This window comes from Megalobrama amblycephala, linkage group LG10, assembly GCF_018812025.1.
Source record: "Megalobrama amblycephala isolate DHTTF-2021 linkage group LG10, ASM1881202v1, whole genome shotgun sequence".
Classification (NCBI taxonomy): domain Eukaryota; kingdom Metazoa; phylum Chordata; class Actinopteri; order Cypriniformes; family Xenocyprididae; genus Megalobrama; species Megalobrama amblycephala.
The window spans coordinates 7111402-7135802 of NC_063053.1; the positions used below are offsets into that span (position 1 = coordinate 7111402).

The 24401-nt window shown below is 35.8% G+C and overlaps 1 protein-coding gene across 2 annotated transcripts in view; it reads left to right on the forward strand.

Moving 5' to 3' along the window:
* Positions 1-15: 15 nt before the first annotated feature.
* Positions 16-24401, forward strand: part of sema4ga (sema domain, immunoglobulin domain (Ig), transmembrane domain (TM) and short cytoplasmic domain, (semaphorin) 4Ga) — a 49971-nt gene continuing 25585 nt past the window's right edge. For both annotated transcript variants that reach the window (XR_007186704.1, XM_048204232.1), the window contains exons 1-2: positions 16-451; positions 10707-11012. Coding sequence is in view for 1 of the 2 variants with exons in the window: in XM_048204232.1 (XP_048060189.1) it covers positions 10886-11012 (127 nt within the window). In the remaining variant the exon portion in view is untranslated. The remainder of the gene's footprint in view (positions 452-10706; positions 11013-24401) is intronic.

The following is a 24401-nucleotide window of genomic DNA, read 5'->3' on the forward strand; positions in this document are numbered from 1 at the left end:
GCTTCTTACACGGATATTCACAAGTGTGTGTTTTGTAGTGAGCATCAGTCTATCCTGCTCTTTGATCTATGCAACATCATATTCAACACAGTGAATAGATTGCATGTTTTAACAGTGCCCTTTGTTTATTATAATTGTGTAAGTGTGCTTTTTCCAATAGATAGCGAAGGAATGCGGTAACTCAAATGTTTTTGGTGTGTTTTTTTTTTCACCAATAATGCCGTCCGTCAGAAGCGTGTTTGTTGTGAGATGCAGAAGTGGCGCAGGAGGGCGTACAGTAGCTACCTGTGACGAGACGAGGCTCGCGCCGCGGGCACGCACTGCACAGCACAGCGACTATCACAGCCGAGTTCATTCCGCGCCTCTGCTCTTTCTCACGTTCCTTGGCTTTACAGTAACTACTAGCCGATTTTCCTTCGATTTTGGACGGTTTGTGACGAAAGCCATTTCAGTAAGTAGACTACTTTGATACTGTACACGTTTTCTTATTCTTTTTGTGATATTTGTTGTCGGTAATGCATGTACCTTAATAGTGAGCATCGCACGAAAGTGAAGTTTTTTACGACAGATCAGTATGAACAAGTCTTCTACATAATTGTTGAGTGAAGACAACATCATATAGACGACACGAAAAAGCTGAAATTTATAATTTCGCACAGGCGAAACATCAACGTATATGGCAAGCCGCCTTAACACTTATTCCTTAAAAAGAACTGTTTTACTGGTGCTTCATAATTAGAAAGAAATCCATTAGAATCCTCTTCTGTTTTACTAGTATCTATTAAATTAGCCACGAATACTTTTTAATACCATTCGCTAATCCCAGTAGTTAAGTAACTATTCCTTTTTTACTGATAACAAATGTTCTATTTGGCTATTTTGTAACTACTTAAATATTTACTATCTATTCTAGTCTTCCTAATACTAAGTGGATAAACACTAATAACTATTTATTAGACAATACTTTATTCAAATTGTTATTATTGATATTTTATTTTTGCTAGTTAGATTTTTGATTGAACTACCATTCTGACTAGTCATTTCATATAACAAGTAAAACAATTAACTAGGAAGAATAAAAAATGTTTCTGATAACAATCAGGATATATACTAATTTCTATGGAGCCCTGCACATGACATGCAAGAAAAAAACAAATAAATCGTGCGAACAATTTTCTAATTTGTTCCCTCGATTTGCTAAATTGTGTGCATGATTTACTATTTCATTACCTTGATTTGCTAAATCATGTGCACGATTTACTATTTCGTTCCTTCGATTTGCTAAATCGTGTACATGATTTACTATTTCATTCCCTCGATTTGCTAAATCGTACACACGATTTACTATTCTTTCCTTCGATTTGCTAAATCATGTGCACAGTTTACTATTTCGTTCCTTCGATTTGCTGAATCGTGCACACAATTTACTATTTGTTCCCTTGATTTGCTAAATCATGTGCATGATTTACTATTACATTCCCTCGATTTGCTAAATCGTGCACACAATTTACTATTTGTTCCCTTGATTTGCTAAATCATGCACACGATTTACTATTCCGTTCCCTTGATGTGCTAATCGAGGGAACAAATTAGTAAATCATGCGCACGATTTAGCTTACTATTTTTTTCCTGCATGTCATGTCATGCATGTCTCATAAATAAAGACTAATAAAGTTCTAATAAATCTACTAGAAACTATTGGGATAGATATTGGTAACTATAAGGAATAAGTAATGATACATAAATATTTTCTACTAGTAAAACTAAAATATGTGCCAACAACAATTATAAAAGTCAATATCTAAACCACAAATTCCCACAGAATTTGCAATTTGTTACCAGTAAAAACTGAATACTTGTAAGTATTGGGATAGCGACTAGTGGCGACTAGACTAGTGGTCTTAGTATTAAGAGCTAGCAAACGGTTACAAATAACAAATAACATATTGTACTACAAGAGAAAGCAGAATAGGTACCAGCAACATTTGGAACACATACTAGGAGGAAGTGAATAGTTACACCATTAACATAATAATAGACGCTAGTTTATTTCAGGGAATACATGTGAGAATGGCTTGCCATACAATGTAAAATATTTCAAAGAGCAGTTCATTAAAAGTTAACCATTATACTGTGTTAAAGGGCATATGACTGAAAGATAGGCTACTTCAGGCTATTGGTACGTGATGTGAAAGAGTGTCAGGAAGACTGTGGACAAGTCTGCGTTTAATCTGATTAATGCACTAAGTATTAGTCACCTGACAGTGAGACTTTTCTGGGCAATTTTTCCTGGCACAAACACATTTAATGGTCCACGTAAGATGGCATCTGGGAGAAAGTCTTTTAGTGACATAACAGTAATAGAATGTACCTGTCAAGAATATAACTATATTGAAATGTCTAATAATTGCTTCATAAATATGTGAACACATTATTGACACATAATTCTGAAAGCCTTTAATTCTGAATCTTATGCTGAAGCGTTGCCGATCTTATGTCTTTGTATAAAATATAACAATTTTAAATTACAAAGTTTAAAGCTCCTCAAATGCTGCCTCATTTTACACAGATGCAAAGCAGCATCAGAGCCGTCACTGATATAGAGGCAGATGTGGGTCAAAGCTGCATTTTTAATATGACATTTATGCGGTATTGTTTCAATAATCAGAACTTGGAGCAGATACAGAGCTGCTCAGATCTTCTATAACTCAGCTGTGTAAAGAAGCAGTTAGAGAGGGATTTGTTGCATACCGCCATATGATTTTTCTTCTCTATTATGCTTTTATAGTTAAACAGAATAACATTTTTATTCTCAACTGAAAAAGAGACAGTCGCGCATGTGATTCAGCATCCGGTCAATGACCCACTGTACAATCGGGCACTATCATTGCTTACCCTCAAGGTCCCATGCATGCGAGAGTAACATTTTTGTAAAAGACTGCTTTCATAATTTTGCAATTCTCATTCATATGCTAAGCATTGATTTAGTTGTTGTGCTAATATCTTAAGCTAGCTTTATTGGTCCACCATCTTCTATGAAAAGTTCATTTATTTACTTTCTTTGTTCGTTGCCTTGTAGAATATTGATGGATCATGTTTCAGTGATGATGAACTTGATGGTGGATGTGCTGTTGAATTTCTATGGAAGATTATTAGGCAGATTTGTCTAGATACTCAAAAGGCCTTGAACTGATCTGTTGTTCTAGATTGCTATTTAATTTTTAATGCCGTGTTTAAATTTTGGATATGCTCCTCCTTCATTCACAAAGATTCTGCAGGTCATTAATGCATGGAATATAGCATGTTACCATCATTCGTTTACATTCGTGAAATCATGAATTTAGTGTGCTTGTCGGTGCTGCTCTCTCTTTAGAGGGGACTCGGATGTAAATGTGCTCGACGTGATTGACAGCTGGTTAAAGATGCATGAAGGGTCTCATGCAGTCACTGTTGAGCTGAGCTGCTTGCAGACACAGAGCTATCGTTTTCTCTCTGCAGCTGCTCGATTCTTGTCACTTGATTCGGTCCATCCTAAAGCCTGATACCATGTACCCTGTTGTACAACTCAGCACTTTATTTTTAAATGAACTTGCAGCTGATCTTCTATTGTCTGGAATTGGCTTTGGCCCATCTCTACTGATTTCTGTTTGACTGATCTCTTTCTGTCTGATGTGACCACGCAGCATAAGACCACTGTGCTGATCTGGAGTTGTCGCTGTGGGCTACAGTGAGCGCCAATTGATATGCTTTCATTTGCTTTTTTTATGGCGTTAGTGCTAAGAGATTTTACACTGGGAACACTTTGCTCCTCATGTGTCTGACCTATTCTTTCTTTCTTTCTTTCTTTCTTTCTTTCTTTCTTTCTTTCTTTCTTTCTTTCTTTCTTTCTTTCTTTCTTTCTTTCTTTCTTTCTTTCTTTCAGTGTTTTTTTTTCTTTCGTTCTAGTTCTCATTCTCTCTAGGACATCTGAATAATGATACTGCTGATGGTTGTGTAGTTATAATCCTGTAATGGATTTCATTCATAAACCTCTTACACTTTAACTGGATTCTAGTTTTGGACCAAACTATTATTCAGTCCACACTGTTCTCTGAGCAGTTGTTTAATTCCTGAAACTTTTAGTGATATTTAATACCACATACTCTCATATCTGCTAATGCTTTGTTCACATAAATCAACTCCTGAAGGAATTTTTGCACAGACCTTTCAAAGCATATTTTTGTGATTAAAAATCGTTCCCTTATTAAAATCAAGGTTGTACCTTGTACCCAAGGTTTTTTGTGATTGTTTTTTCTAAATGATTTGAGCAAATTATGGATATGGCCTAAACTGTACTAGTTATGACATTTTAATGAATTTATAAATTATATTACAATATTTATACTATATATTATTTTATATAATATAATATAATATAATATAATATAATATAATATAATACAATTGATAATAATAATAATAATAATATAATATAATACCATTTATAATACCATTGGCATTCTTTTAAGAAATCACTTATTCAGCAAAGATGCATTAAATTAATCAGAAGTGACAGTAAATACTTGTAAATTCATATATATTCTTTGAATAATATATATATATATATATATATATATATATATATATATATATATATATATAGTCAAACCAAAAATGATTCAGACATTTTTGATATATTTTTACTAGTGGGTGCAGGACACTATAGTTCATTTATGTGAGAATAGCAAAATAAAGTAAACTGTGACTTATTATACCCAAAAATTCTTCATCATACAGTGGACTACCAGTAAAATTGATAAAAAGTTGGAACAAAAAATTATTCAGACACTTTGACCTGACCATGTTTTGCTGACATAATTAAGATTCATTTTTTCTGACACAGTTTAACTCTGAGATCTTGTCATATTTTACCATTTTTAAAAATATAGTGAATAAACTGTATTAATGAATGAAATGTTCAAGGTGTCTGAATAAATTTTGGTTTGACTGTATATATATATATATATATATATACACACATTCAAAAATGCTTCATTCATTCATTCATTCATATATATATATATATATATATATATATATATATATATATATATATATATATATATATATATATATATATATACATATATACAGTATATACAGTTCAAATTCAAAGAAATGCTGTTCTTTTGATCTTTCATCAAAGAATCCTGAGAAAAAATCTATAACACATGCCACAAAAATATAAAAATATTAAACAGCACAACTGTTTCAACATGTTAATAATAAGAAATGTTTCTTGAGCAGCAAATCAGCATATTAGAATGATTCCTGAAGGATCATGTGACACTGAAGACTGGAGTAATGATACTGAAAATTCAGCTTTACAATTTTAAAATATATTAAAAAGAGAACCGCTATTTAAATTTATATTAATATTTCACATTAATGTGTTTTTGATCAAGTACATGCTGAGACGTCTTCTAAAACATTAAAAAATCAAAGCATCTTTCTCATTGTGTGACTTTACAGCTTTGCTCTTTGACGTTGTTTCTGTAGTTGGTAGGGAACTGTATTGAGAGCAGAACGAGGGATGCTGATCCGATGAAGTTCTCTGGCACAGTACTGCTGATTCCTGTGCTATAGCAGGTGTGAATTCAAGCACATCTGTGCAGTTATGTTTGAGAGAGTTTGTTTTGTGTATTTCATTTAAACAGAGAGGAAAGGAGTGAAATAGTTTTGAATGAACAAGAATATGGAGGCCTAGAGAGCCACTGGGAATGTTCTTTCTGAAGGGGAGATAGAGGGAAAAGAAAACAGTGATCATCTGGTGCGTAAGCTTGTTTAATGGAATGAGGGAGAGAGAGTGTGTTTATCTGAGAGAGGGGGAGAAGTCTGGAGTGTTTACAGAAGAGAGGGACTGAGTGTGTTGGAGCCGTGGTCGAAGGGAGGCGAACAGTTGGATGCTCAGGCCACTGTCCTCCTAAATCACATCAGACTGTGAGTGTGCTGGAGCGTGTGTGTGTGTGTGTGTGTGTGTGTGTGTGTGTGAGTCTGTGAAACAATGACTCTTCCTTTTTAAGTAACAACCATTCTCTTACAGGTCAGTAACGACCAAACGAACCAACAGTAGTAAGCAGGGCTTGACGTAAACTTTTTTTGCTCACAAGTCACTGTGGCTAGTGGTTTTCCAAATTTACTAGCCACTCAGCATTTTCACTGGCCACAATTTTGACATCGATACCATGGGGAAAACTGCCATATAGATATTTTTGATATTATCTCATAATTTGGCAGCAGGTATATTAGGCTGCTGTCACTTTAAGACCTGACACACGGATCCATTATACTGTTACACTTGCATTTTCTTTCTCAACTGTTTGCGTTCACTTAAAATATAAATGACTAAGTTTACGTGAATACTCAACAAGACAGGCATTTTGACATTATTTTGTGTGTATTTGACTGTTTAAGCGTAATAAACGGCAAAAAAACCCTCAATTTAGTACTGAGAGGTGGCTTTATGTGTGCGCACTTTGGGTGTGAGAACAAAATCTGCGGGAATGAGTAAATATATGCACAATCTGCATAGTCCCACACTGAAATTCATCCCTATAACACCAACAATATTCATCCGGAGCAAACAAAATGAGTGAGTGAGGGGAGGCAGGTTTGTGTGTGTGTTTATCTGTCGGAGAGAGGAGAAAGCGCAGCTGGTATTGTGTATCTATTCTGTGGAAAATGAGTTTTAGAAGCATTTCAGATATTTCAGTATTGATATATGTCGAAAAATCTATATTTTTGACAACACTATATTGCACTTAGTTTATTATTTCAGATGCCCTTTTTTAAAAGACTGCAATTTAAAAAAGGTATATTATATCTAAAATTCAACCCACCAAAGTGACTTGTAAGAGTGACTGCGTTATACGCCACTGCTGAAATCCACCCGCATTGGCAGGTGTTAATGTCAAGGCTTGTTAGTAAGGATAACAGTGTCAATATGGAGAAGAAATGTTTTAGAACTAAAGAGGTGATTAGTAGTTTTAATAGATATGTTTATTAAATTGATCAGGTGAATAGTATTTTTGATAGATATGTTTATTAAATTAAATGTTTGCACAGTAGATGAAAACTCCAGTGGCATCAGTGGTCTTTATAAACCTGTTTTATTCTATTCTATGTTGAGCCACATTTGATACTACTCACATCATCTCGATGACCCCTAATACTGGCTGCTTACGGCACTTCATAATTTACTGATGTTAACTTGGATAATTCCTTGTTTAAATAAACAAAATGGTAAATGTCAGATAGGTATGATTTAAACCATCTTAATCACTGTCCCTGAATACCAGTGTAATTTTGTAATCAATCTAAGAGTATGTCATGATCTATAGTGTTGAACACAGCACTAAGATCAAGTAAAAAGTACTTTAGTTCTGTAAAGTAGTTTCTGTGCTATGATGGGGCCTGAATCCTGACTGACATTTTTCATAAATATATATATATATATATATATATATATTTTTTTTTTTTTTTTTTTTTTTTTTTTTGCAAGAAGGAGCACAATTATGGAAGAGGATTAGGGCCAAGCAATAATAAAAAAATAAAACCATCTCGAGATTAAAGTTGTTAAATTTCGAGAAAAAACTCGTTAAATTTCGAGAAAAAAAGTCGAAATAAAATGTTGAGAATAAACTCGTTAAATTACGAGAAAAAACATGTTAAATTTCAAGAAAAAAGGTCAAGATAAAATGTTGAGAATAAACTCATTAAATTATGAGAAAAAAGTCATTAAATTACAAGAACAAATTTGTTAAATTACGAATTTGTTCTCATAATTTAATGAGTTTAAAAAGTCGAGATAAAATGTTGAGAATAAACTCATTAAATTTTGAGAAAAAAGTCGTTAAATTACGAGAACAAATTAATTAAATTATATGAGAAAAATGTCATTAAATTTTGAGAAAAAAGTCGAGATAAAATGTTGAGAATAAACTCATTAAATTATGAGAAAAAACATGTTAAATTTCGAGAAAAAAGTCGTTAAATTACGAGAACAAATTCGTTAAATTATGAGAAAAATGTCGTTAAATTTTGAGAAAAAAGTCGAGATAAAATGTTGAGAATAAACTCATTAAATTATGAGAAAAAACATGTTAAATTTCGAGAAAAAGGTCGAGATAAAATGTTAAAGTCATTAAATTATGAGAAAAAACTCGTTAAATTTCGAGAAAAAAGTCGAGATAAAATGTTGAGAATAAACTCATTAAATTATGAGAAAAAATTCGTTAAATTACGAGAACAAATTCGTTAAATTATGAGAAAAATGTTGTTAAATTTTGAGACAAAAGTCGAGATAAAATGTTGAGAATAAACTCATTAAATTATGAGAAAAAAGTCGTTAAATTACAAGAACAAATTCGTTAAATTACGAATTTGTTCTCATAATTTAATGAGTTTATTCTCAACATTTTATCTCGACTTTTTTCTCATAATTTAATGACTTTATTATTCTCAACATTTTATCGACTTCTCAAAATTTAACGACATTTTTCTCATAATTTAACGAATTTGTTCTCGTAATTTAATGACTTTTTCTCGTAATTTAATGACTTTATTCTCAACATTTTATCTCGACTTTTTTCTCGAAATTTAACGAGTTTTTTCTCAACATTGAACAACTTTAATCTCGAGATGGTTTTATTTTTTTTATTATTGCTTGGCCCTAATCCTCTTCCGTACACAATTGAGCGGACACAACTTTTTCTAGTATTTTAGACATAAATGGAAGGTTTGAAATGGGTCTGTATTTTAACAATTCCTTCGGTTCTAGTTGTGGTTTCTTAATGAGAGGCTAGATTAAATGGTCTTGGGACATGACCCAGAGATAGAGATGAGTTAATAATATTGAGAAGAGGCTCTTCTGCTGCATTTAACAACTCTTTGCCGGGACACACCAAAGCCGACGTTACAGAACGCGACGAATGCTGACCTCTCGTCGGCTGTGCTTAACACACCAAAAGGACTAAAGGCGACTGTCAACTTGCATGTGCATTCTGCTCCTGCGTGTAAGTAAATATCTGTCTATATCAGCAGATATCAATAGTCGATTTTCGTCATTCAAAAAGGGAAACCGAAACTAGGACTGCAGATATACAAACTGTAAACTAAAGCCAGGGACACACTTAACGACTTGCTAAAACATTCTAAGACTGAGCTCAACACACAAAGACTGTTTCCTTCGACTGAAGCCAATTGAAATGCTTACACACGGAATTTAAACAAACACCGACTGAACGCAACTGGCTCTGACTCGGCGCGTTTGGGCAGGAAGTATCAAATTACATTCATAATCTGCCTTACAATCATTAAGTGTGTGCCTGGCGTAAGCCGCGTTTGCGCTTTTATTCTCTTGCACTGACTAAGATGAACAGCCAATCAGAGTTCCGATTCAACACAGAACCGGTGTTGTGCTGAATTCTTACCCCTGCCAGATTATTACCCCCCTAGTATAGGTTTAGGAGTAGTTGTGGGCCCACCAGAAACCCTGACAGCGTCCGACTAGAGCCAACGGTGCGGAACACAGTGAAAAAACTCAGCCGACCGATGCTCAAAAATGGCCCAACATTGCCCGACAGCCAACCGTCGGCTTGCCGTGTCGCGGCCTTTTCACTAATTTAGTGGGTATTGGATCTAATAAACATGTTGTTGGTTTAGATGTAATCATAAGTTTATTTAGCTCTTCCTATCATTGTAAATGCACTGCAAATGTTCTTGAGGGGCAATAATTGAAACTGAATCATAAAACGCTGCCAAAGTTTGTAAATCTCGAATTGTATTTGTGATGCTTTCGATTTTCTCAATGAAGAAATTCATAAAGTCATTGCTACTGAACTAAGCTGTGTTGGAATATTCAGTTCAGGTGACTTTTGTTTATTTGTTAACATATCATTTAGTTAGCTCCTAATTTCTTCCGAGCACACAGTTTATTGCAGCATTGAACATGAAAACTCTAGAGTTTCATTTCAGTAGAGTTTTCATTGAACATTTCAGTGTTCTAGAGTTTTCATTTAACATGAAAACTCATGAACACTGAACATGAAAACTCTAGAGCATTTCGAGACTAAGCCACCCTGCTTTTGATGCAAGGTGAGAGAAGTCAGAGATGAGCTCTGGTTGAGTTTGTGATATTTGCGTAAAGTCCTGGCTCTTTTGGATTAGGACTCACACTATTCAGTTCTCATACATCATAATCACCGGCTTATTATTCAACGCAGTCACCTCAGACAGAGCTCAGGATTAAAGGCCTGAAAGGTCGGTGTCATTGGATGCAGTGCTGCATCCAATAAAGCCTTTGATCTTCACTTGACGCATCTCTGGGTGTCCATGTGCTTTGTGCATGTGTCACTCAGACTTTTTTATATTTGAAAAGAAGACTTCATTTCTATTAAGGTAACCTTTTAGTGCCACAGGGTGCACTGGTTTCCTTTTAACGTGCCCACGTTCCTTTGTTCCGTGCAAACATGAGAATCTTGATAGTAAGTTGTCCTTAGGCACTATGGACAGAGAACCACAGTTAAATTGTGTTATTTGAGAAACCTGATTTAGCTACAGCGTCAGTACACGCTTCACCTGATCACCTGTCAGCTTAACTATGACATCAGCACTGACTAGTCATATCTGTACCTGTTTTAACCATCTTGCTTTTTCTTGTTTTGCAGAGTGAACCGCTTGAGGGAAGGACAGCTGTTTTACTTTTTAGTGAAGAAGAGTAAACAGCATTTGTGCACACCAGAGGAAAGAGTCTTAAGAGACGGCCTGAGTGACTTCCTGCTCCCTTAAGAGGGGGGGTGAGCGGCGGTCTTGTGGTACTCACTCACCCCTCCTAGTAAGACTGAAAATGATGACCCATAGTGCATGGCTGCTGTTCCTGCTGTTGCTGTGTATTGTGTCCACTCTGTGGGGTTACCCCTTCAGACCCCCGCTAGATCTGGATGTGACCCCCAGAACTACGGTCTTCTCCAATGGTATGATACAAATTATGTTTTTTATCATGATACAAATTATGTTTTCTATTCTACTGTGTTGCACTTATATTCTGGGTTTATCTGCTTGCGTGTACATAGTATGCATCATCAATAATTTGTGTATTGAATTTGATCTTTTAATACCACTGTCTTTATACATTAGTACAAACCTGGTAAAAATAACTGGAGGAAAGCCTTGTTTTGCCCTTCAGGTGGGCGTTCCTATAAGGGTGTGACGTCATGTGAAATCTATGAATTAAAGTCCCTGTGAAAATTATCCCATAATTTTCTCACCCTCAAGCCATCCTAGGTGTATGTGACTTTCTTCTTTCAACCAAACACAATCAGTTATATTAAAAAATATCCTGGCTATTCCAAGCTTTATAATGGGAGTGAATGGTGCCATTTTTTTTAACCCCAAAAAGCGCATCCATCATAAAAGTAATCCATACGCTCCAGGGGGTTAATAAAGGCCTTCTGAAGAAAATCTCTAGTTTCCAGTAACGGCCGTCGATACATGTCGACTCTCTCATGAACGCACGAACGGCCATTACTGGAAGCCAGAGATTTTAGTCTATAAAGTTATAAATATGGATATTTTTCTTACAATTACGCATCGCTTCGCTTCAGAAGGCTTTTATTAACCCCTTGTAGCCATATGGATTTCTTTTACAAGCCATCCTAGGTTTATATGACTTTCTTCTTTCAACCAAACACAATCAGAGTTATATAAAAAAATATCCTGGCTTTCCGAGCTTTATAATGGGAGTGAATGGTGCATTTTTTAACCCTAAAAAAGCACATCCATCTATCATAAAAGTAATGCATATGGCTACAGAGGGTTAATAAAGGCCTTCTGAAGAAAATCTCTGGTTTCCGGTAACGGCCTTTACTGGAAGGTAGAGATTTTAGTCTATAAAGTTATAATGGATATTTTTTTACAATAAGGCTTTTATTAACCCCTTGTAGCCATATGGATTTCTTTTACTTTTTCAAGCCATCCTAGGTGTATGTGACTTTCTTCTTTCAACCAAACACAGTTGGAGTTATATTAAAAAATATCCTGGCTATTCCAAGCTTTATAATGGGAGTGAATGGTGCCATTTTTTTTAACCCCAAAAAGCGCATCCATCATAAAAGTAATCCATACGCTCCAGGGGGTTAATAAAGGCCTTCTGAAGAAAATCTCTAGTTTCCAGTAACGGCCGTCGATACATGTCGACTCTCTCATGAACGCACGAACGGCCATTACTGGAAGCCAGAGATTTTAGTCTATAAAGTTATAAATATGGATATTTTTCTTACAATTACGCATCGCTTCGCTTCAGAAGGCTTTTATTAACCCCTTGTAGCCATATGGATTTCTTTTACAAGCCATCCTAGGTTTATATGACTTTCTTCTTTCAACCAAACACAATCAGAGTTATATAAAAAAATATCCTGGCTTTCCGAGCTTTATAATGGGAGTGAATGGTGCATTTTTTAACCCTAAAAAAGCACATCCATCTATCATAAAAGTAATGCATATGGCTACAGAGGGTTAATAAAGGCCTTCTGAAGAAAATCTCTGGTTTCCGGTAACAGCCTTTACTGGAAGGTAGAGATTTTAGTCTATAAAGTTATAATGGATATTTTTTTACAATAAGGCTTTTATTAACCCCTTGTAGCCATATGGATTTCTTTTACTTTTTCAAGCCATCCTAGGTGTATGTGACTTTCTTCTTTCAACCAAACACAGTTGGAGTTATATTAAAAAATATCCTGGCTATTCCAAGCTTTATAATGGGAGTGAATGGTGCCATTTTTTTTTAACCCCAAAAAGCGCATCCATCATAAAAGTAATCCATATGCTCCAGGGGGTTAATAAAGGCCTTCTGAAGAAAATCTCTAGTTTCCAGTAACGGCCGTCGATACATCTCGACTCTCTCATGAACGCACGAACGGCCATTACCTGAAGCCAGAGATTTTAGTCTATAAAGTTATAAATATGGATATTTTTCTTACAATAACGCATCGCTTTGCTTCAGAAGGCCTTTATTAACCCCTTTAGCCGTATGGATTACTTTTACTTTTTCAAGCCATCCTAGGTGTATGTGACTTTCTTTTTTCAACTAAACACAATCTGAGTTATATTAAAAAATATCCTGGCTATTCCAAGCTTTATAATGGGAGTGAATGGTGCCATTTTTTTAACCCCAAAAAGCGCATCCATCATAAAAGTAATCCATATGCTCCAGGGGGTTAATAAAGGCCTTCTGAAGAAAATCTCTAGTTTCCAGTAACGGCCGTCGATACATGTCGACTCTCTCATGAACGCAAGGACGGCTATTACTGGAAGCCAGAGATTTTAGTCTATAAAGTTATAAATATGGATATTTTTCTTACAATAACGCATCGCTTCGCTTCAGAAGGCTTTTATTAACCCCTTGTAGCCATATGGATTTCTTTTACAAGCCATCCTAGGTTTATATGACTTTCTTCTTTCAACCAAACACAACCGCAGTTATATTAAAAAATATCCTGGCTATTCCAAGCTTTATAATGGGAGTGAATGGTGCCTTTTTTTAACTCCAAAAAAGCGCATCCATCTATCATAAAAGTAATCCATACGGCTACAGAGGGTTAATAAAGGCCTTCTGAAGAAAATCTCTGGTTTCTGGTAACGGCCTTTACTGGAAGGTAGAGATTTTAGTCTATAAAGTTATAAATATGGATATTTTTCTTACAATAACGCATCGCTTTGCTTCAGAAGGCCTTTATTAACCCCTTTAGCCGTATGGATTACTTTTACTTTTTCAAGCCATCCTAGGTGTATGTGACTTTCTTTTTTCAACTAAACACAATCTGAGTTATATTAAAAAATATCCTGGCTCTTCCAAGCTTTATAATAGGAGTGAATGGTGCCTTTTTTTAACTCCAAAAAAGCGCATCCATCCATCATAAAAGTAATCCATACGGCTACAGAGGGTTAATAAAGGCCTTCTGAAGAAAATCTCTGGTTTCCGGTAGAGATTTTAGTCTATAAAGTTATAAATATGGATATTTTTCTTACAATAACTCATCACTTCACTTCAGAAGGGCTTTATTAACCCCCTGTAGCCATATGAATTACTTTTATGATGGATGGATGCACTTTTTTGGGCTTAAAAAAAATGGCAGCATTCACCAAAGCTTGGAAGAGCCAGGATATTTTTTGATATAACTCAAATTATGTTTGGCTGAAAGAAGAAAGTCATAAACACCTGGGATGGCTTGAGGGTGAGTAAATTAAGGGAACTATCCCTTTAAGTGTTGTGATGTATTTCCAAGTGAAACGGAATATTGAATAGAGGGCAGGGTTTTATTTTAGCGCACCTCCTCTCCATCCCTCGCTCATAGCATACTGACGGTTGGACGGGAGTGTTTAAGGATATTCAACCCAAGCCGTCAAACTGACGTAATCAGAGAAGGAACGCCATTCCAGACCGGAAGCAAGTTTTCAGATTTTGGATTAACACAACAAACCCATTTTTTCTGTGTATTAACGTGCATGGATTAATTTTTCACCACAAGACTAATAATGTGCGCTAAATAGGGTTCATTTTGATTTCATGATGACTTTAAATATGATAATGATTCAGGACCATGGTAAATATCAATGTGTAATCATTCATGTGTCCATTAGCATCACTACTGTGGCACTACAGTACTTTTCTGTAGGGATCTCAATGGTTAATTTTCAAGTAAATAAAAATGGCTGCTCAGGCAGATGCAGAAAATTGGCTGTGTGGATACATGAGGGGGAGTGGGTTCATGGACTGTTTATAACTATGTACTTAATCATTCAGATGTAAGCAAGGGCTCTATCACAGCCGTTTAGATGACTCGCTGCTTGCCAGCTTGAATTTTGTATCTCTCTTCGCTGTTGAACAATAAAACCGCATTCTCTCACATCTGTGAAGCAGAAATGCTGGAGAGAAGGCACAATAAGTCAACCCAAGGTTTCCTTTATCACCAGTGTTTCGTTACACAATCGCAGAAAGGTCAGAGAGCTAAGAGACTTGAGGCCTGTGTTGAGTGCAAAAACACAGAAAGAGCAGCAGGTTCACTCTCCAAGAGTCTTCCTACCTTTTCCTGCCAGGTCAATGACCTAGAGAAGGAGCATTGCAGCAGATTTTCAATGCACAAGATAATCATAAACAGTGTTACTTGCATTAAATAACTAATTATGTTAAATTTGTGGAAAGTAACATATTATTTACTATCTGTTACTTTTTCTGATGATTGAAACTCTCTTCCAGTACAGTAATGCTTTGCTTGGTCTGCAGTTTTTTTCTTTAAAATTGAGTTATTTGTTGTGAATAAGTTAATTGCTTAAATAAATTATTGAGTTCAAAACATACCATTTTACTCATTCATTACTTCCAAACGACTCAGTTATGCATTCATAATCAGCTGTTGTTGTATATTATTTTAGTAACAAATTAAGGAGCACAGATGCAGCCGGATCATTTTCATAATGACCAATGCAATCTACCAAAAGCAGCACAAATTAGCATCTGGTTTAAGTCATGCTTCTTTGGGGCGGTAAATAATGGGGCAAATACCAGTAAATTGACTCACGCAAACCTTAGTAAATCACCTTGAATGATTCATTTAAATACTCTCCTCCCATGAATTTCAAATCTGAAAGGGAAACTCATACAAATGCATATGCAATAAGGTCAGCCGCAAAAATAACCCTGTCCACACCTTTTCAGCGCTAGTTTTTCACTACATGTCTTTATTATATCCTGCAGTAGTTTTTTAATAGTTAGTTTTTTGTTAGTAAATCTGGCCCAGTATGTTCTGATTGGTTGGGGTTGTGTTGCAGTGTGCAACTTCAATGTGTATACATTTATTATATTTTTTTTAAAATACATTTTTATGACCCATGGGGGGGGGGTCCTCCGGTAAAAATCGTTTTCCGGGGGTAAAATTTGCATTTTTGGTGGGGTTACCCTGGTAAAACTCACATTCCAGGGGATATATTTGGGGTTGCTTCAACCTGCGGGAAAACCGCAGACTTGGCAACACTGCCCATTACCTTGCATATAGTGCACAAGCTGAGAAACAGAGAGGGAAGTGTAGCTGGAGCTGCTAAGAAAAAAACAAGTGGCTAGAGACTCGCAAGATCATAATCCATCCCTCCATACATCAGACAGATCTTTTCATCAAGTTACTTAGCAGCTACTGCACTTACAAAAACCAATGAGCTCATCTCTCCTCATCAGTTCCTCTAGCATCCCTGTGCAGGCATGAGCTCAGATTATCACTGTGAGTGGAAAATAAGATGTCAATTAATCAGAGTTAATATCAAACCCCTGCTCAGCAACAGGCAAGAGATGAAAGTGTGTAAAAAGGAATACATTAAACTGTAGTGTTCTTGGCTCACTTGGTGCTCTAAGTGAGATAAGACCTGACCAAAAGAAAAAAGAAACCTTTTAAACCTTAGTAAAGCGAGTCAAATTGACCTTGAATTATTTATTTATTTTAGATTTGGTGTATTCCTCAAAAAACTTGTTTCTGACACTCTTCAGTGTCATTTTCATATTTTTTTTAGTCATAGGATGGAAAGAAATAAAATTTGTGTATCACTACCCTAAAAGTGGTCAAAATTACCTGTATTAATTTTTTCTTTATAGGGGTAGGGGTTGTGTAGGGCGATTGAAAATACAGTTTGTACAGTATAAAAACCATTACGCCTATGGAATGTCCCCACAATTCACAAAAGAATGTGTGTGTGTGTGTGTGTGTGATATACTGTATATTGCATACATTTTTTTTTTCAATCAAAAATCCTCAAATTTTCTTAGTCAAATATTTGTATATAATGACTGCTAAAGTGTATAATTGGCTATATAAAAGTTTATAATTGATATAAAAATAGCCATGTGTCGCAAAACAATCCATGCTCTCTTTCTTCTTACATAAAATCATTCAATGTTTTTATTTAGAAAAAACATTAATGGATATTTTTAATACAGTTTATCTTGAGGAAAATATAAGAATCTTTTTATCAAAAATCAAACTGAAAGATGTTCTACAACTGTTATAATTATTATTGTTGTTACTGTTATATATTTTTTTAATTGTTTTGTTTATAAAGATAATATTGTTTTTATTATTTTAAATTTTATTACCTTTGAGTTTTCAGTGAATATACTGTTGATGCTAATATGGTGTAAATAATAATAATAATAATAATAAATATTTTATAGCTATTTATTTATTAAGCACTATGTACAGCTATTCTGTCATTATTACAAATTAAACCCTGGATGTTGACCCTTCCTCTGGAGTTTGATTGACAGGCGATCTAACCAATCATAATGCTGAATCCACTGTAATGTTCGACAAAGCAGTCAGGGGATTTAGTAGATTAACATTGGTAGACTTGAACTTGAAAAATGGTGTACTGCTGACGTCTTTCTGCATTTGAACAACATTCCTTCTGGTGTTCATTCATGTTTATTTGATACTATAAATTACTAGTAGGAAGAGATGATCGGTTCACAAGCGCTACAGCGATCTGTCACAACACATTAAAGAGCCACAAAACGGTATTATTGTAAAAATTACAATTTAAAATTTGAGACTTTGTTTCATATCAAAAGTAACGTGCTCTGTCTTGTCTGTAAAAGCGCTGTCAGTGACGTTTTTGCTCCGCGATGTATTTTTCACTGCGTGTGTGGCATGAGAGCGGCTTAGTAACAGTAACTACAGGGGGCGGGTCATGGCGAACCATCAATTGTTGTTAATAATTAAGTTTTTAATACAGATGTATGGTTTTGCAGAATCTTGCTGAAAAACCATTGTCTTGTACATAATCACCCGTCAGTATCCGTTTAATTTGGACTGTATGTCTCAGGAACCCCAAAGCAGAAACAGAGTCAGTATCCTGCACCTCTAAAAACAATGATTACCTCTCTCTGAGGCTGCTTAATCATTAATAAGTTCAGAGAGCTCTGTACTTTACACCCTAGTAACCCTCAGAGACATGAGACAGAGTCGAGATAGTGACAGGCTACCTGAGGGAGGACAGTGTAAATTATATTTGCACTGTATGTTTTGTACTCCTCAAAGACACACTGAGCACACTCATTATGCTTCTGTCAAATATCAAAGCTCACACTGCTGTGAAACTGCATGAAGTGACTGGTTGAAACATGACGGTGAGCGCTGAGTTCCTCGCTGGTTCTCGGGAGACCTTCACTTGTTTATTTAGCAAATACAAAGTCTCTCTCTCACAACGCATGCACAAGGCCACTGGGACGACAGACTGAATCATGTTGTGCATGTCATATTGATTTGTTAATTAGTTCATCTTTTCAGTTCAGGAGACAGAGGAAGGTGTTTGTGTGTGTGCAGACTAGATGGGAGTGTCTTGAGTAAATGTACTACTGTAATGTCAGTGGTTAAGGTCTGATGTTAGTCATTCTGCTTGTAGCGTTCAATTGCATATTCACTACATGGCTAACTGCATGTTGACATATCCTTCTAACTGAAAGGTTCAGTTAGGCCCTTAATTCCAGTGAAGACAGATTTTAATGTTACAGATTACAGTGATATTCTAGAGAATTTTGAGCTTCCAACTTTGTGGCCAGAGTTTGGTGAGAGGATCATATCTCTGAAACCATGTTACATCATCTACTGGAAAAGAAGAGAGATTTTTGAGTGGATAAACCCTCTTAATACTAATGGTTTTGAAATTAAATGTTTGAGAAATTTAGATACTTTTGACCATATAGGATATTTGCATATTGCATACTTAAAGCAGATAACTATACACTATAGAAAGAAGTCTTTTATGCTCTCCAAAGCTGTATTTATTTGCAAAAAAATACAGTAAAATAGTAATATTGTGAAATATTATTACAGGATTATTATTAAAGGATTAGTTCACTTCTGAATGTTCTGAAAATTTCCTGATCATTTACTCACTCCTGTGTCATCTAAGATATTCATGTCTTTCTTTCTTCAATCGAAAAGAAATTAAGGTTTTTGAGGAAAACATTTCAGGATTTTTCTTCATATAGTGGACTTCACTGAGGTTCAATGGGTTGAAGGTCCAAATTGCAGTTTTAGTGCAGCTTCAAAGAGCTCTACATGATCCCAGCGGAGGAATAAAGGTCTTATCTAGTGAAACGATCAGTAATTTTCTTAAAAAAAAAAAAAAAAAAGTATACCTTTAACCACAAATGCTCATCTTGCACTAGCTCTGCGATCCGCCACACATTACTTAGGGTGCGTTCACACTTGTCATGTTTAGTTAGATTAAAACGAACCCTGGTGTGATTACTCTGTTAGTGCGGTTCATTTGAACATGTGTGAACGCTGCCATCCGAACCCTGGTGCACATCAAACAAGCCGACCGAGACCGCTGAAAAGATGGGTCTCGGTCCGCTTCCAAACGAACTCTGGTGCGGTTCGAATGATATATGAACGCAACACGGACCAAAGACATGTAACCGAAACAAAAACAGGAAGATGAGACCCTAAAATGGACAGAATCCTCACGCATGTCGGTTTTTCTCGTCATAGACGCGAGTTTGCCCATGACATGCATCAGACTCGCGTCTCCATGCAGCAGATCATTTGTGTGTATGACGGACGGATTCCCGCCGCTGTTTTGACTCCTTTACACATTTTATAAGCTTTTCACGAGTTTCCACCTGGCCAAAATACCATCACATGCAGGCTACGCACCGCTACACACACACAACTAGCGCATTTAGCTCAGCAAACAGCATTGTTTTGGATGTTCGGTAAGTTCCGTCTCAAAATAGGCAATACGTCATAAAATCCGACCAATCACGTTGTGAATGTATCCCTATGCCTTAAGGTTCGGTGATAAAATTGCCAATCTGAACGCTAATCGGACCAGGACTAAATGTTTTTTTCTGCTTTAGTCCGGACCAAATAAACCAAACGAACCGAACTACAAGTGTGAACGCACCCATAATCACGTTTGAAAGGTCACGCATGACCTTGGAGGAGAAAATGACTTCCGCCTACGTCACGTGTGACCTTTCCAACGTGATTACGTAATGCGTGGTGCATAACAGAGCAGTGCAAGACGAGCATTTGTGGTTAAAAAGTACACAATTTTTATTTTTTTTAGAAAATGACCGATAGTTTCTCTAGACAAGACCTTTATTCCTCTTCTGGGATCATGTAGAGCCCTTTGAAGCTGCACTGAAACTACAGTTTGGACCTTCAACACGTTGAACCCCAGTGAAGTCCACTATATGGAGAAAAATCCTGGATGTTTTCCTCAAAAACCTGAATTTCTTTCTGACTGAAGAAAGAAAGACATAAACTTCTTGGATGACATGGGGGTGAGTAAATTAACAGGAAATTTTAATTCTGAAGTGAACTCATCCTTTGAGATAGATGTTTTCTAGTGTGTATATATATATATATATAGTGTATAATATATCAGACTAGAAAACATATATAAAATTGATTTATTCCTGTGATGCAAAGCTGAATTTTCAGCATCATTACTCCAGTCTTCAGTGTCACATGATCCTTCAGAAATCATTCTAATATTCTGATTTGAGAAACATTTCTTCTTATTATTAATGTTGAAAACAGTTGTACTGCTTATCTTTGTGGAAACGGTAATGCATTTTTTTCAGAATTGTTTGATGAACAGCATTTATCTTTGTCTTTTTTGATCAGTTTAATAAATCTTTGCTGAATAAAAGTATTAGTTTCTTTATAAAAATCTTACTAACCCCAAACTTTTGAACACTAGTGTATATTGTGAGTTTCTTGTAAGCAGTGTTGTGTATTGCAGTGGATGACAAATAAATTGTGCTACAGTCAGATGGTGTTTCTTATAGTGGGTGAGTCATTTTGGTGGGCTGCTGCCTCACCTTACCTGTCTCAATGGTTGGATTATACTTCATCCAGAGAACAGGACATGCTAGTATTGTTCTGTTGCTTCATTGTTACACCACAATAGATCTTATACCAGACTGAAATACATGAATCTGTGGTAAAAGAAGCAGGAGAGTGTATCAGCTGTCTTTGTTCTGAGATGTTTTTTGGGGTCATCACTATATTGGATGTTTGAATAACAATGAAATGCCTGTTTATGCCATTTTTTTATTCCCAGAAACATTCTTTTTAAAAATTGTTATGGTGGTTGCATTGAACAATAATGTCAGAGGGCTATACCGTAGTATCGAATGATTACATATACCAGTGTATTTAAATGCAAGGGAGTTGTAATATCATCTGTTTCACCACATCAGACAGACTCTTTTATGCTTTTAGAGTTGTTAGCCTGTTTTATGTATTTAGTCTATTCAATTGGTTTATTTATTTTGAATTGATCTATGTATCTATGGGAATGGCATAACAATTCTGTCATGTATTACTCACCCTCATGTCATTCCACACCCATAAGACCTTCATTCATCTTCAGAACACAAATTAAGATATTTTTGATAAAATCCGATGGCTCAGTGAGGCTTGCATTGACAGCAAGTTAATTTACACTTTCAAACGCCCAGAAAGGTACTTCTATTTAAAACAGTTCATGTGACTACAGTGGTTCAACCTTAATGTTATGAAGCGATGAGAATACTTTTTGTGTGCCAAAAATACAAAATAATGACTTTATTTAACAATATCTAGTGATGGGCGATTTCAAAACACTGCTTCATGAAGCTTCATTTTACAAATCTTTTGTTTTGAATCAGTGGTCTATATAAAACAATAGTACTAGCATTGTAACATGTCCAAAAAGATGGTAAAAAAACTGGTTTATAAGCAGTGCTACTAGTTACTAATTATATCTTCAACAATATAATTACTGTACTAATTACTCTCGCCAAAAAGTATTGCATTACTTATTACTAATTACTTTCTAAATCTCATATCAACCTCAACCAGTTGAACAACACAAGGATAGTCATGAAACTGCTCTTTTAATTCTTTCAAATAAATAATATAAAATTGCATAAATTCTTATTGAACTGAAGAAAGTATTTAAAGGTTACATTAAAAACATATGTTAAATCCACTATTGTTTTATATAGAACTGTTCTATACAGTATTTAATTTAACTACATCAGAAGTAACTGTAATTAAATTACAGAAAAGTTAAGAGTAATCCCTTACTTTTCTTTTTCAAGGAAAAAAGTAATTAAATGACAGTAATTCATTACTTAGTAATGCATTACACCCAACACTGTTTATAAGTGGAGCTGCACTGATAATCCCAAACTTTATGTTGGAAGAACATTATGGAGGTTGAAGCCAAACTCATTCCCACCGAATAAACTCATTGTCTGTCTGTTTAGTTTGCCAGTTTTCAGTGATCTCCATCAGTTCCTTGTAAGATCCCATGACCATGTTGAACAGACAACCATTTGTACAGCTTTAAAATCTTGAGAAGCTCTATTTGAGCAATCAGGAAAACAAGTAATTCCGGTTTTGGGAAATAATAGCGTTCTTCCACTCTGCACTACCATGTGTCTGAGAATGACAAGCACTTTTAGGTCGTGTGGTTTGTGTCTGCGTAATAGCAGGCCTGTAGACTAATGTCAGTCAGGTAGCTGGTCTGGTTGGGATGGGCGTTGCTTCATGCTGGGCCGGTGCCATTTTTACACATCTTTTGACATTTGTTTGAAGTTCAAAGCTGCTCTGCTCACTCCAACGCGGGAATATTGTGGAGGTCTCTGTGCTGTGCTCACGTAAACCTTGGTTATGTTTGAGTAACCTTGGCTTGTAATTTGTTTGCCGTTTTGAACTTCTGTTTGTGTTGAATCTGATGCCTAGTGGCAAAGTACAACCAACATGAGTGTCAGTATGACAACGTTCGATATGTGTAATGTCTTTTGCGACCAGACATCTTTTACAGTGGTACACTAATAATTTGAGCAAGTCTCAGTCCAGTTGGGCTCTGTGGGTTTTAGGTTGCCCTTGTGCTTCTCCAGGATAACACTGTCCACTGAATGATATCTGGAGGACTGTGGGAAACACATTTTGTCATCTGATAGTGAATCAATCTGTTCTGTTAACATTGTTGGCTTTGTTCTGGGGGGTGGCGGGTGATGATATTAAGAAGAGAGATGGCAGCAATTGGAAAAGAGCACAGAGTGGATCATTCTGCTATTTAACTTTGAGCCAGCGGATTAGACTCACGGCTTTTCTTAAGGTTCAAGAAATTGGTTTGATAAATTAAATCTTCCAGTCTCATGACCTCTTGCCCACTAATTATTATTTGATGATTCTATGACTGTTCAGCAGAAGCAGAGTTTTGAAGCAAGACCACCATAGACACTGAAGGGAACATTCAGAGTAATGGTTGAGTGAAAGATTATGTTTTTTCTTCTATTGTTGATTTTTAAATTATGACATACATTTTATGTCATAGAATAAAACGTTAGAGTGTCTTCAACTTGTGTTCACCACAGACCTTATTTCAGCCGTTTAACTAAAATCCCATTAAAAAAATCCACTAAAAAGGTTATTAATATTATAGTTTAGTTATCATCATCCTTGGTGTGAAGATGTTTGTCAAGAATTGAGTTGGTGAGGGTTTGAATGTATTTGATGAAGAAGTTTTGGTCGTTAATAATATAATTTTTTTGCTTGGTGTTAAGATGTAAAATCTCAGAGTAGGTCATCATTTTTTTCACAATCAACCTACACAGTCAGACACAAAAACGTAGGAGTGAATGAATGGGACTGCTTAAGCATTAGAGAGAGGTTTAATCAATTGCATGTGTGTGTGAGCAGGAAGCATTAAGGAAATGCAGACGATTCTGCATGTTTGCGAAACACAGCAGTGCTGTATCAGCAGGGAGTCACAGGGCACCTTAATTATCCTCTCTTTTTCTGTTCATCTCTGCTTCCGTCTGTCTCTCTTACGCTCTGCCTGTGTCCGACTCCCCTCTTTCTCTCCATAGCTGTATTTGTCAGCTCTGCTGTCATTGTAACGCTCTGGGTCGTCAGCCTACCTGCATAACCTGTCCTGTCCCTGCATGCAGTGCTGCCTACACACGAATGAGACGTGTGTCATGTGGGCTGCGTGTGTTGATGCTCTAAAGCGCGTGGTGTTATTTTTGCTGTGCACATACCGAACACCACGTGAACACGTCATCACAGTAGTGTGATACACAACTAGCAGTTGTGCAAACAAGGAACCAGAAATGTGTGTGTGTATGTGTTTATCAGCTCACCTTTGTGTTAAAAGGGCGTTCCACCTCCTACACTTATGGAATGAGCGATTGTCTTTTACTACTTGGAGTCTTTTTCTTTACTGCATGGACTTTTCCACTTGAGTTTCCACAGTTGTTTGCAAATCAGTTAAACTACTGCTTGGTGCTTTTTAAAATGTTTTTGAAAGAA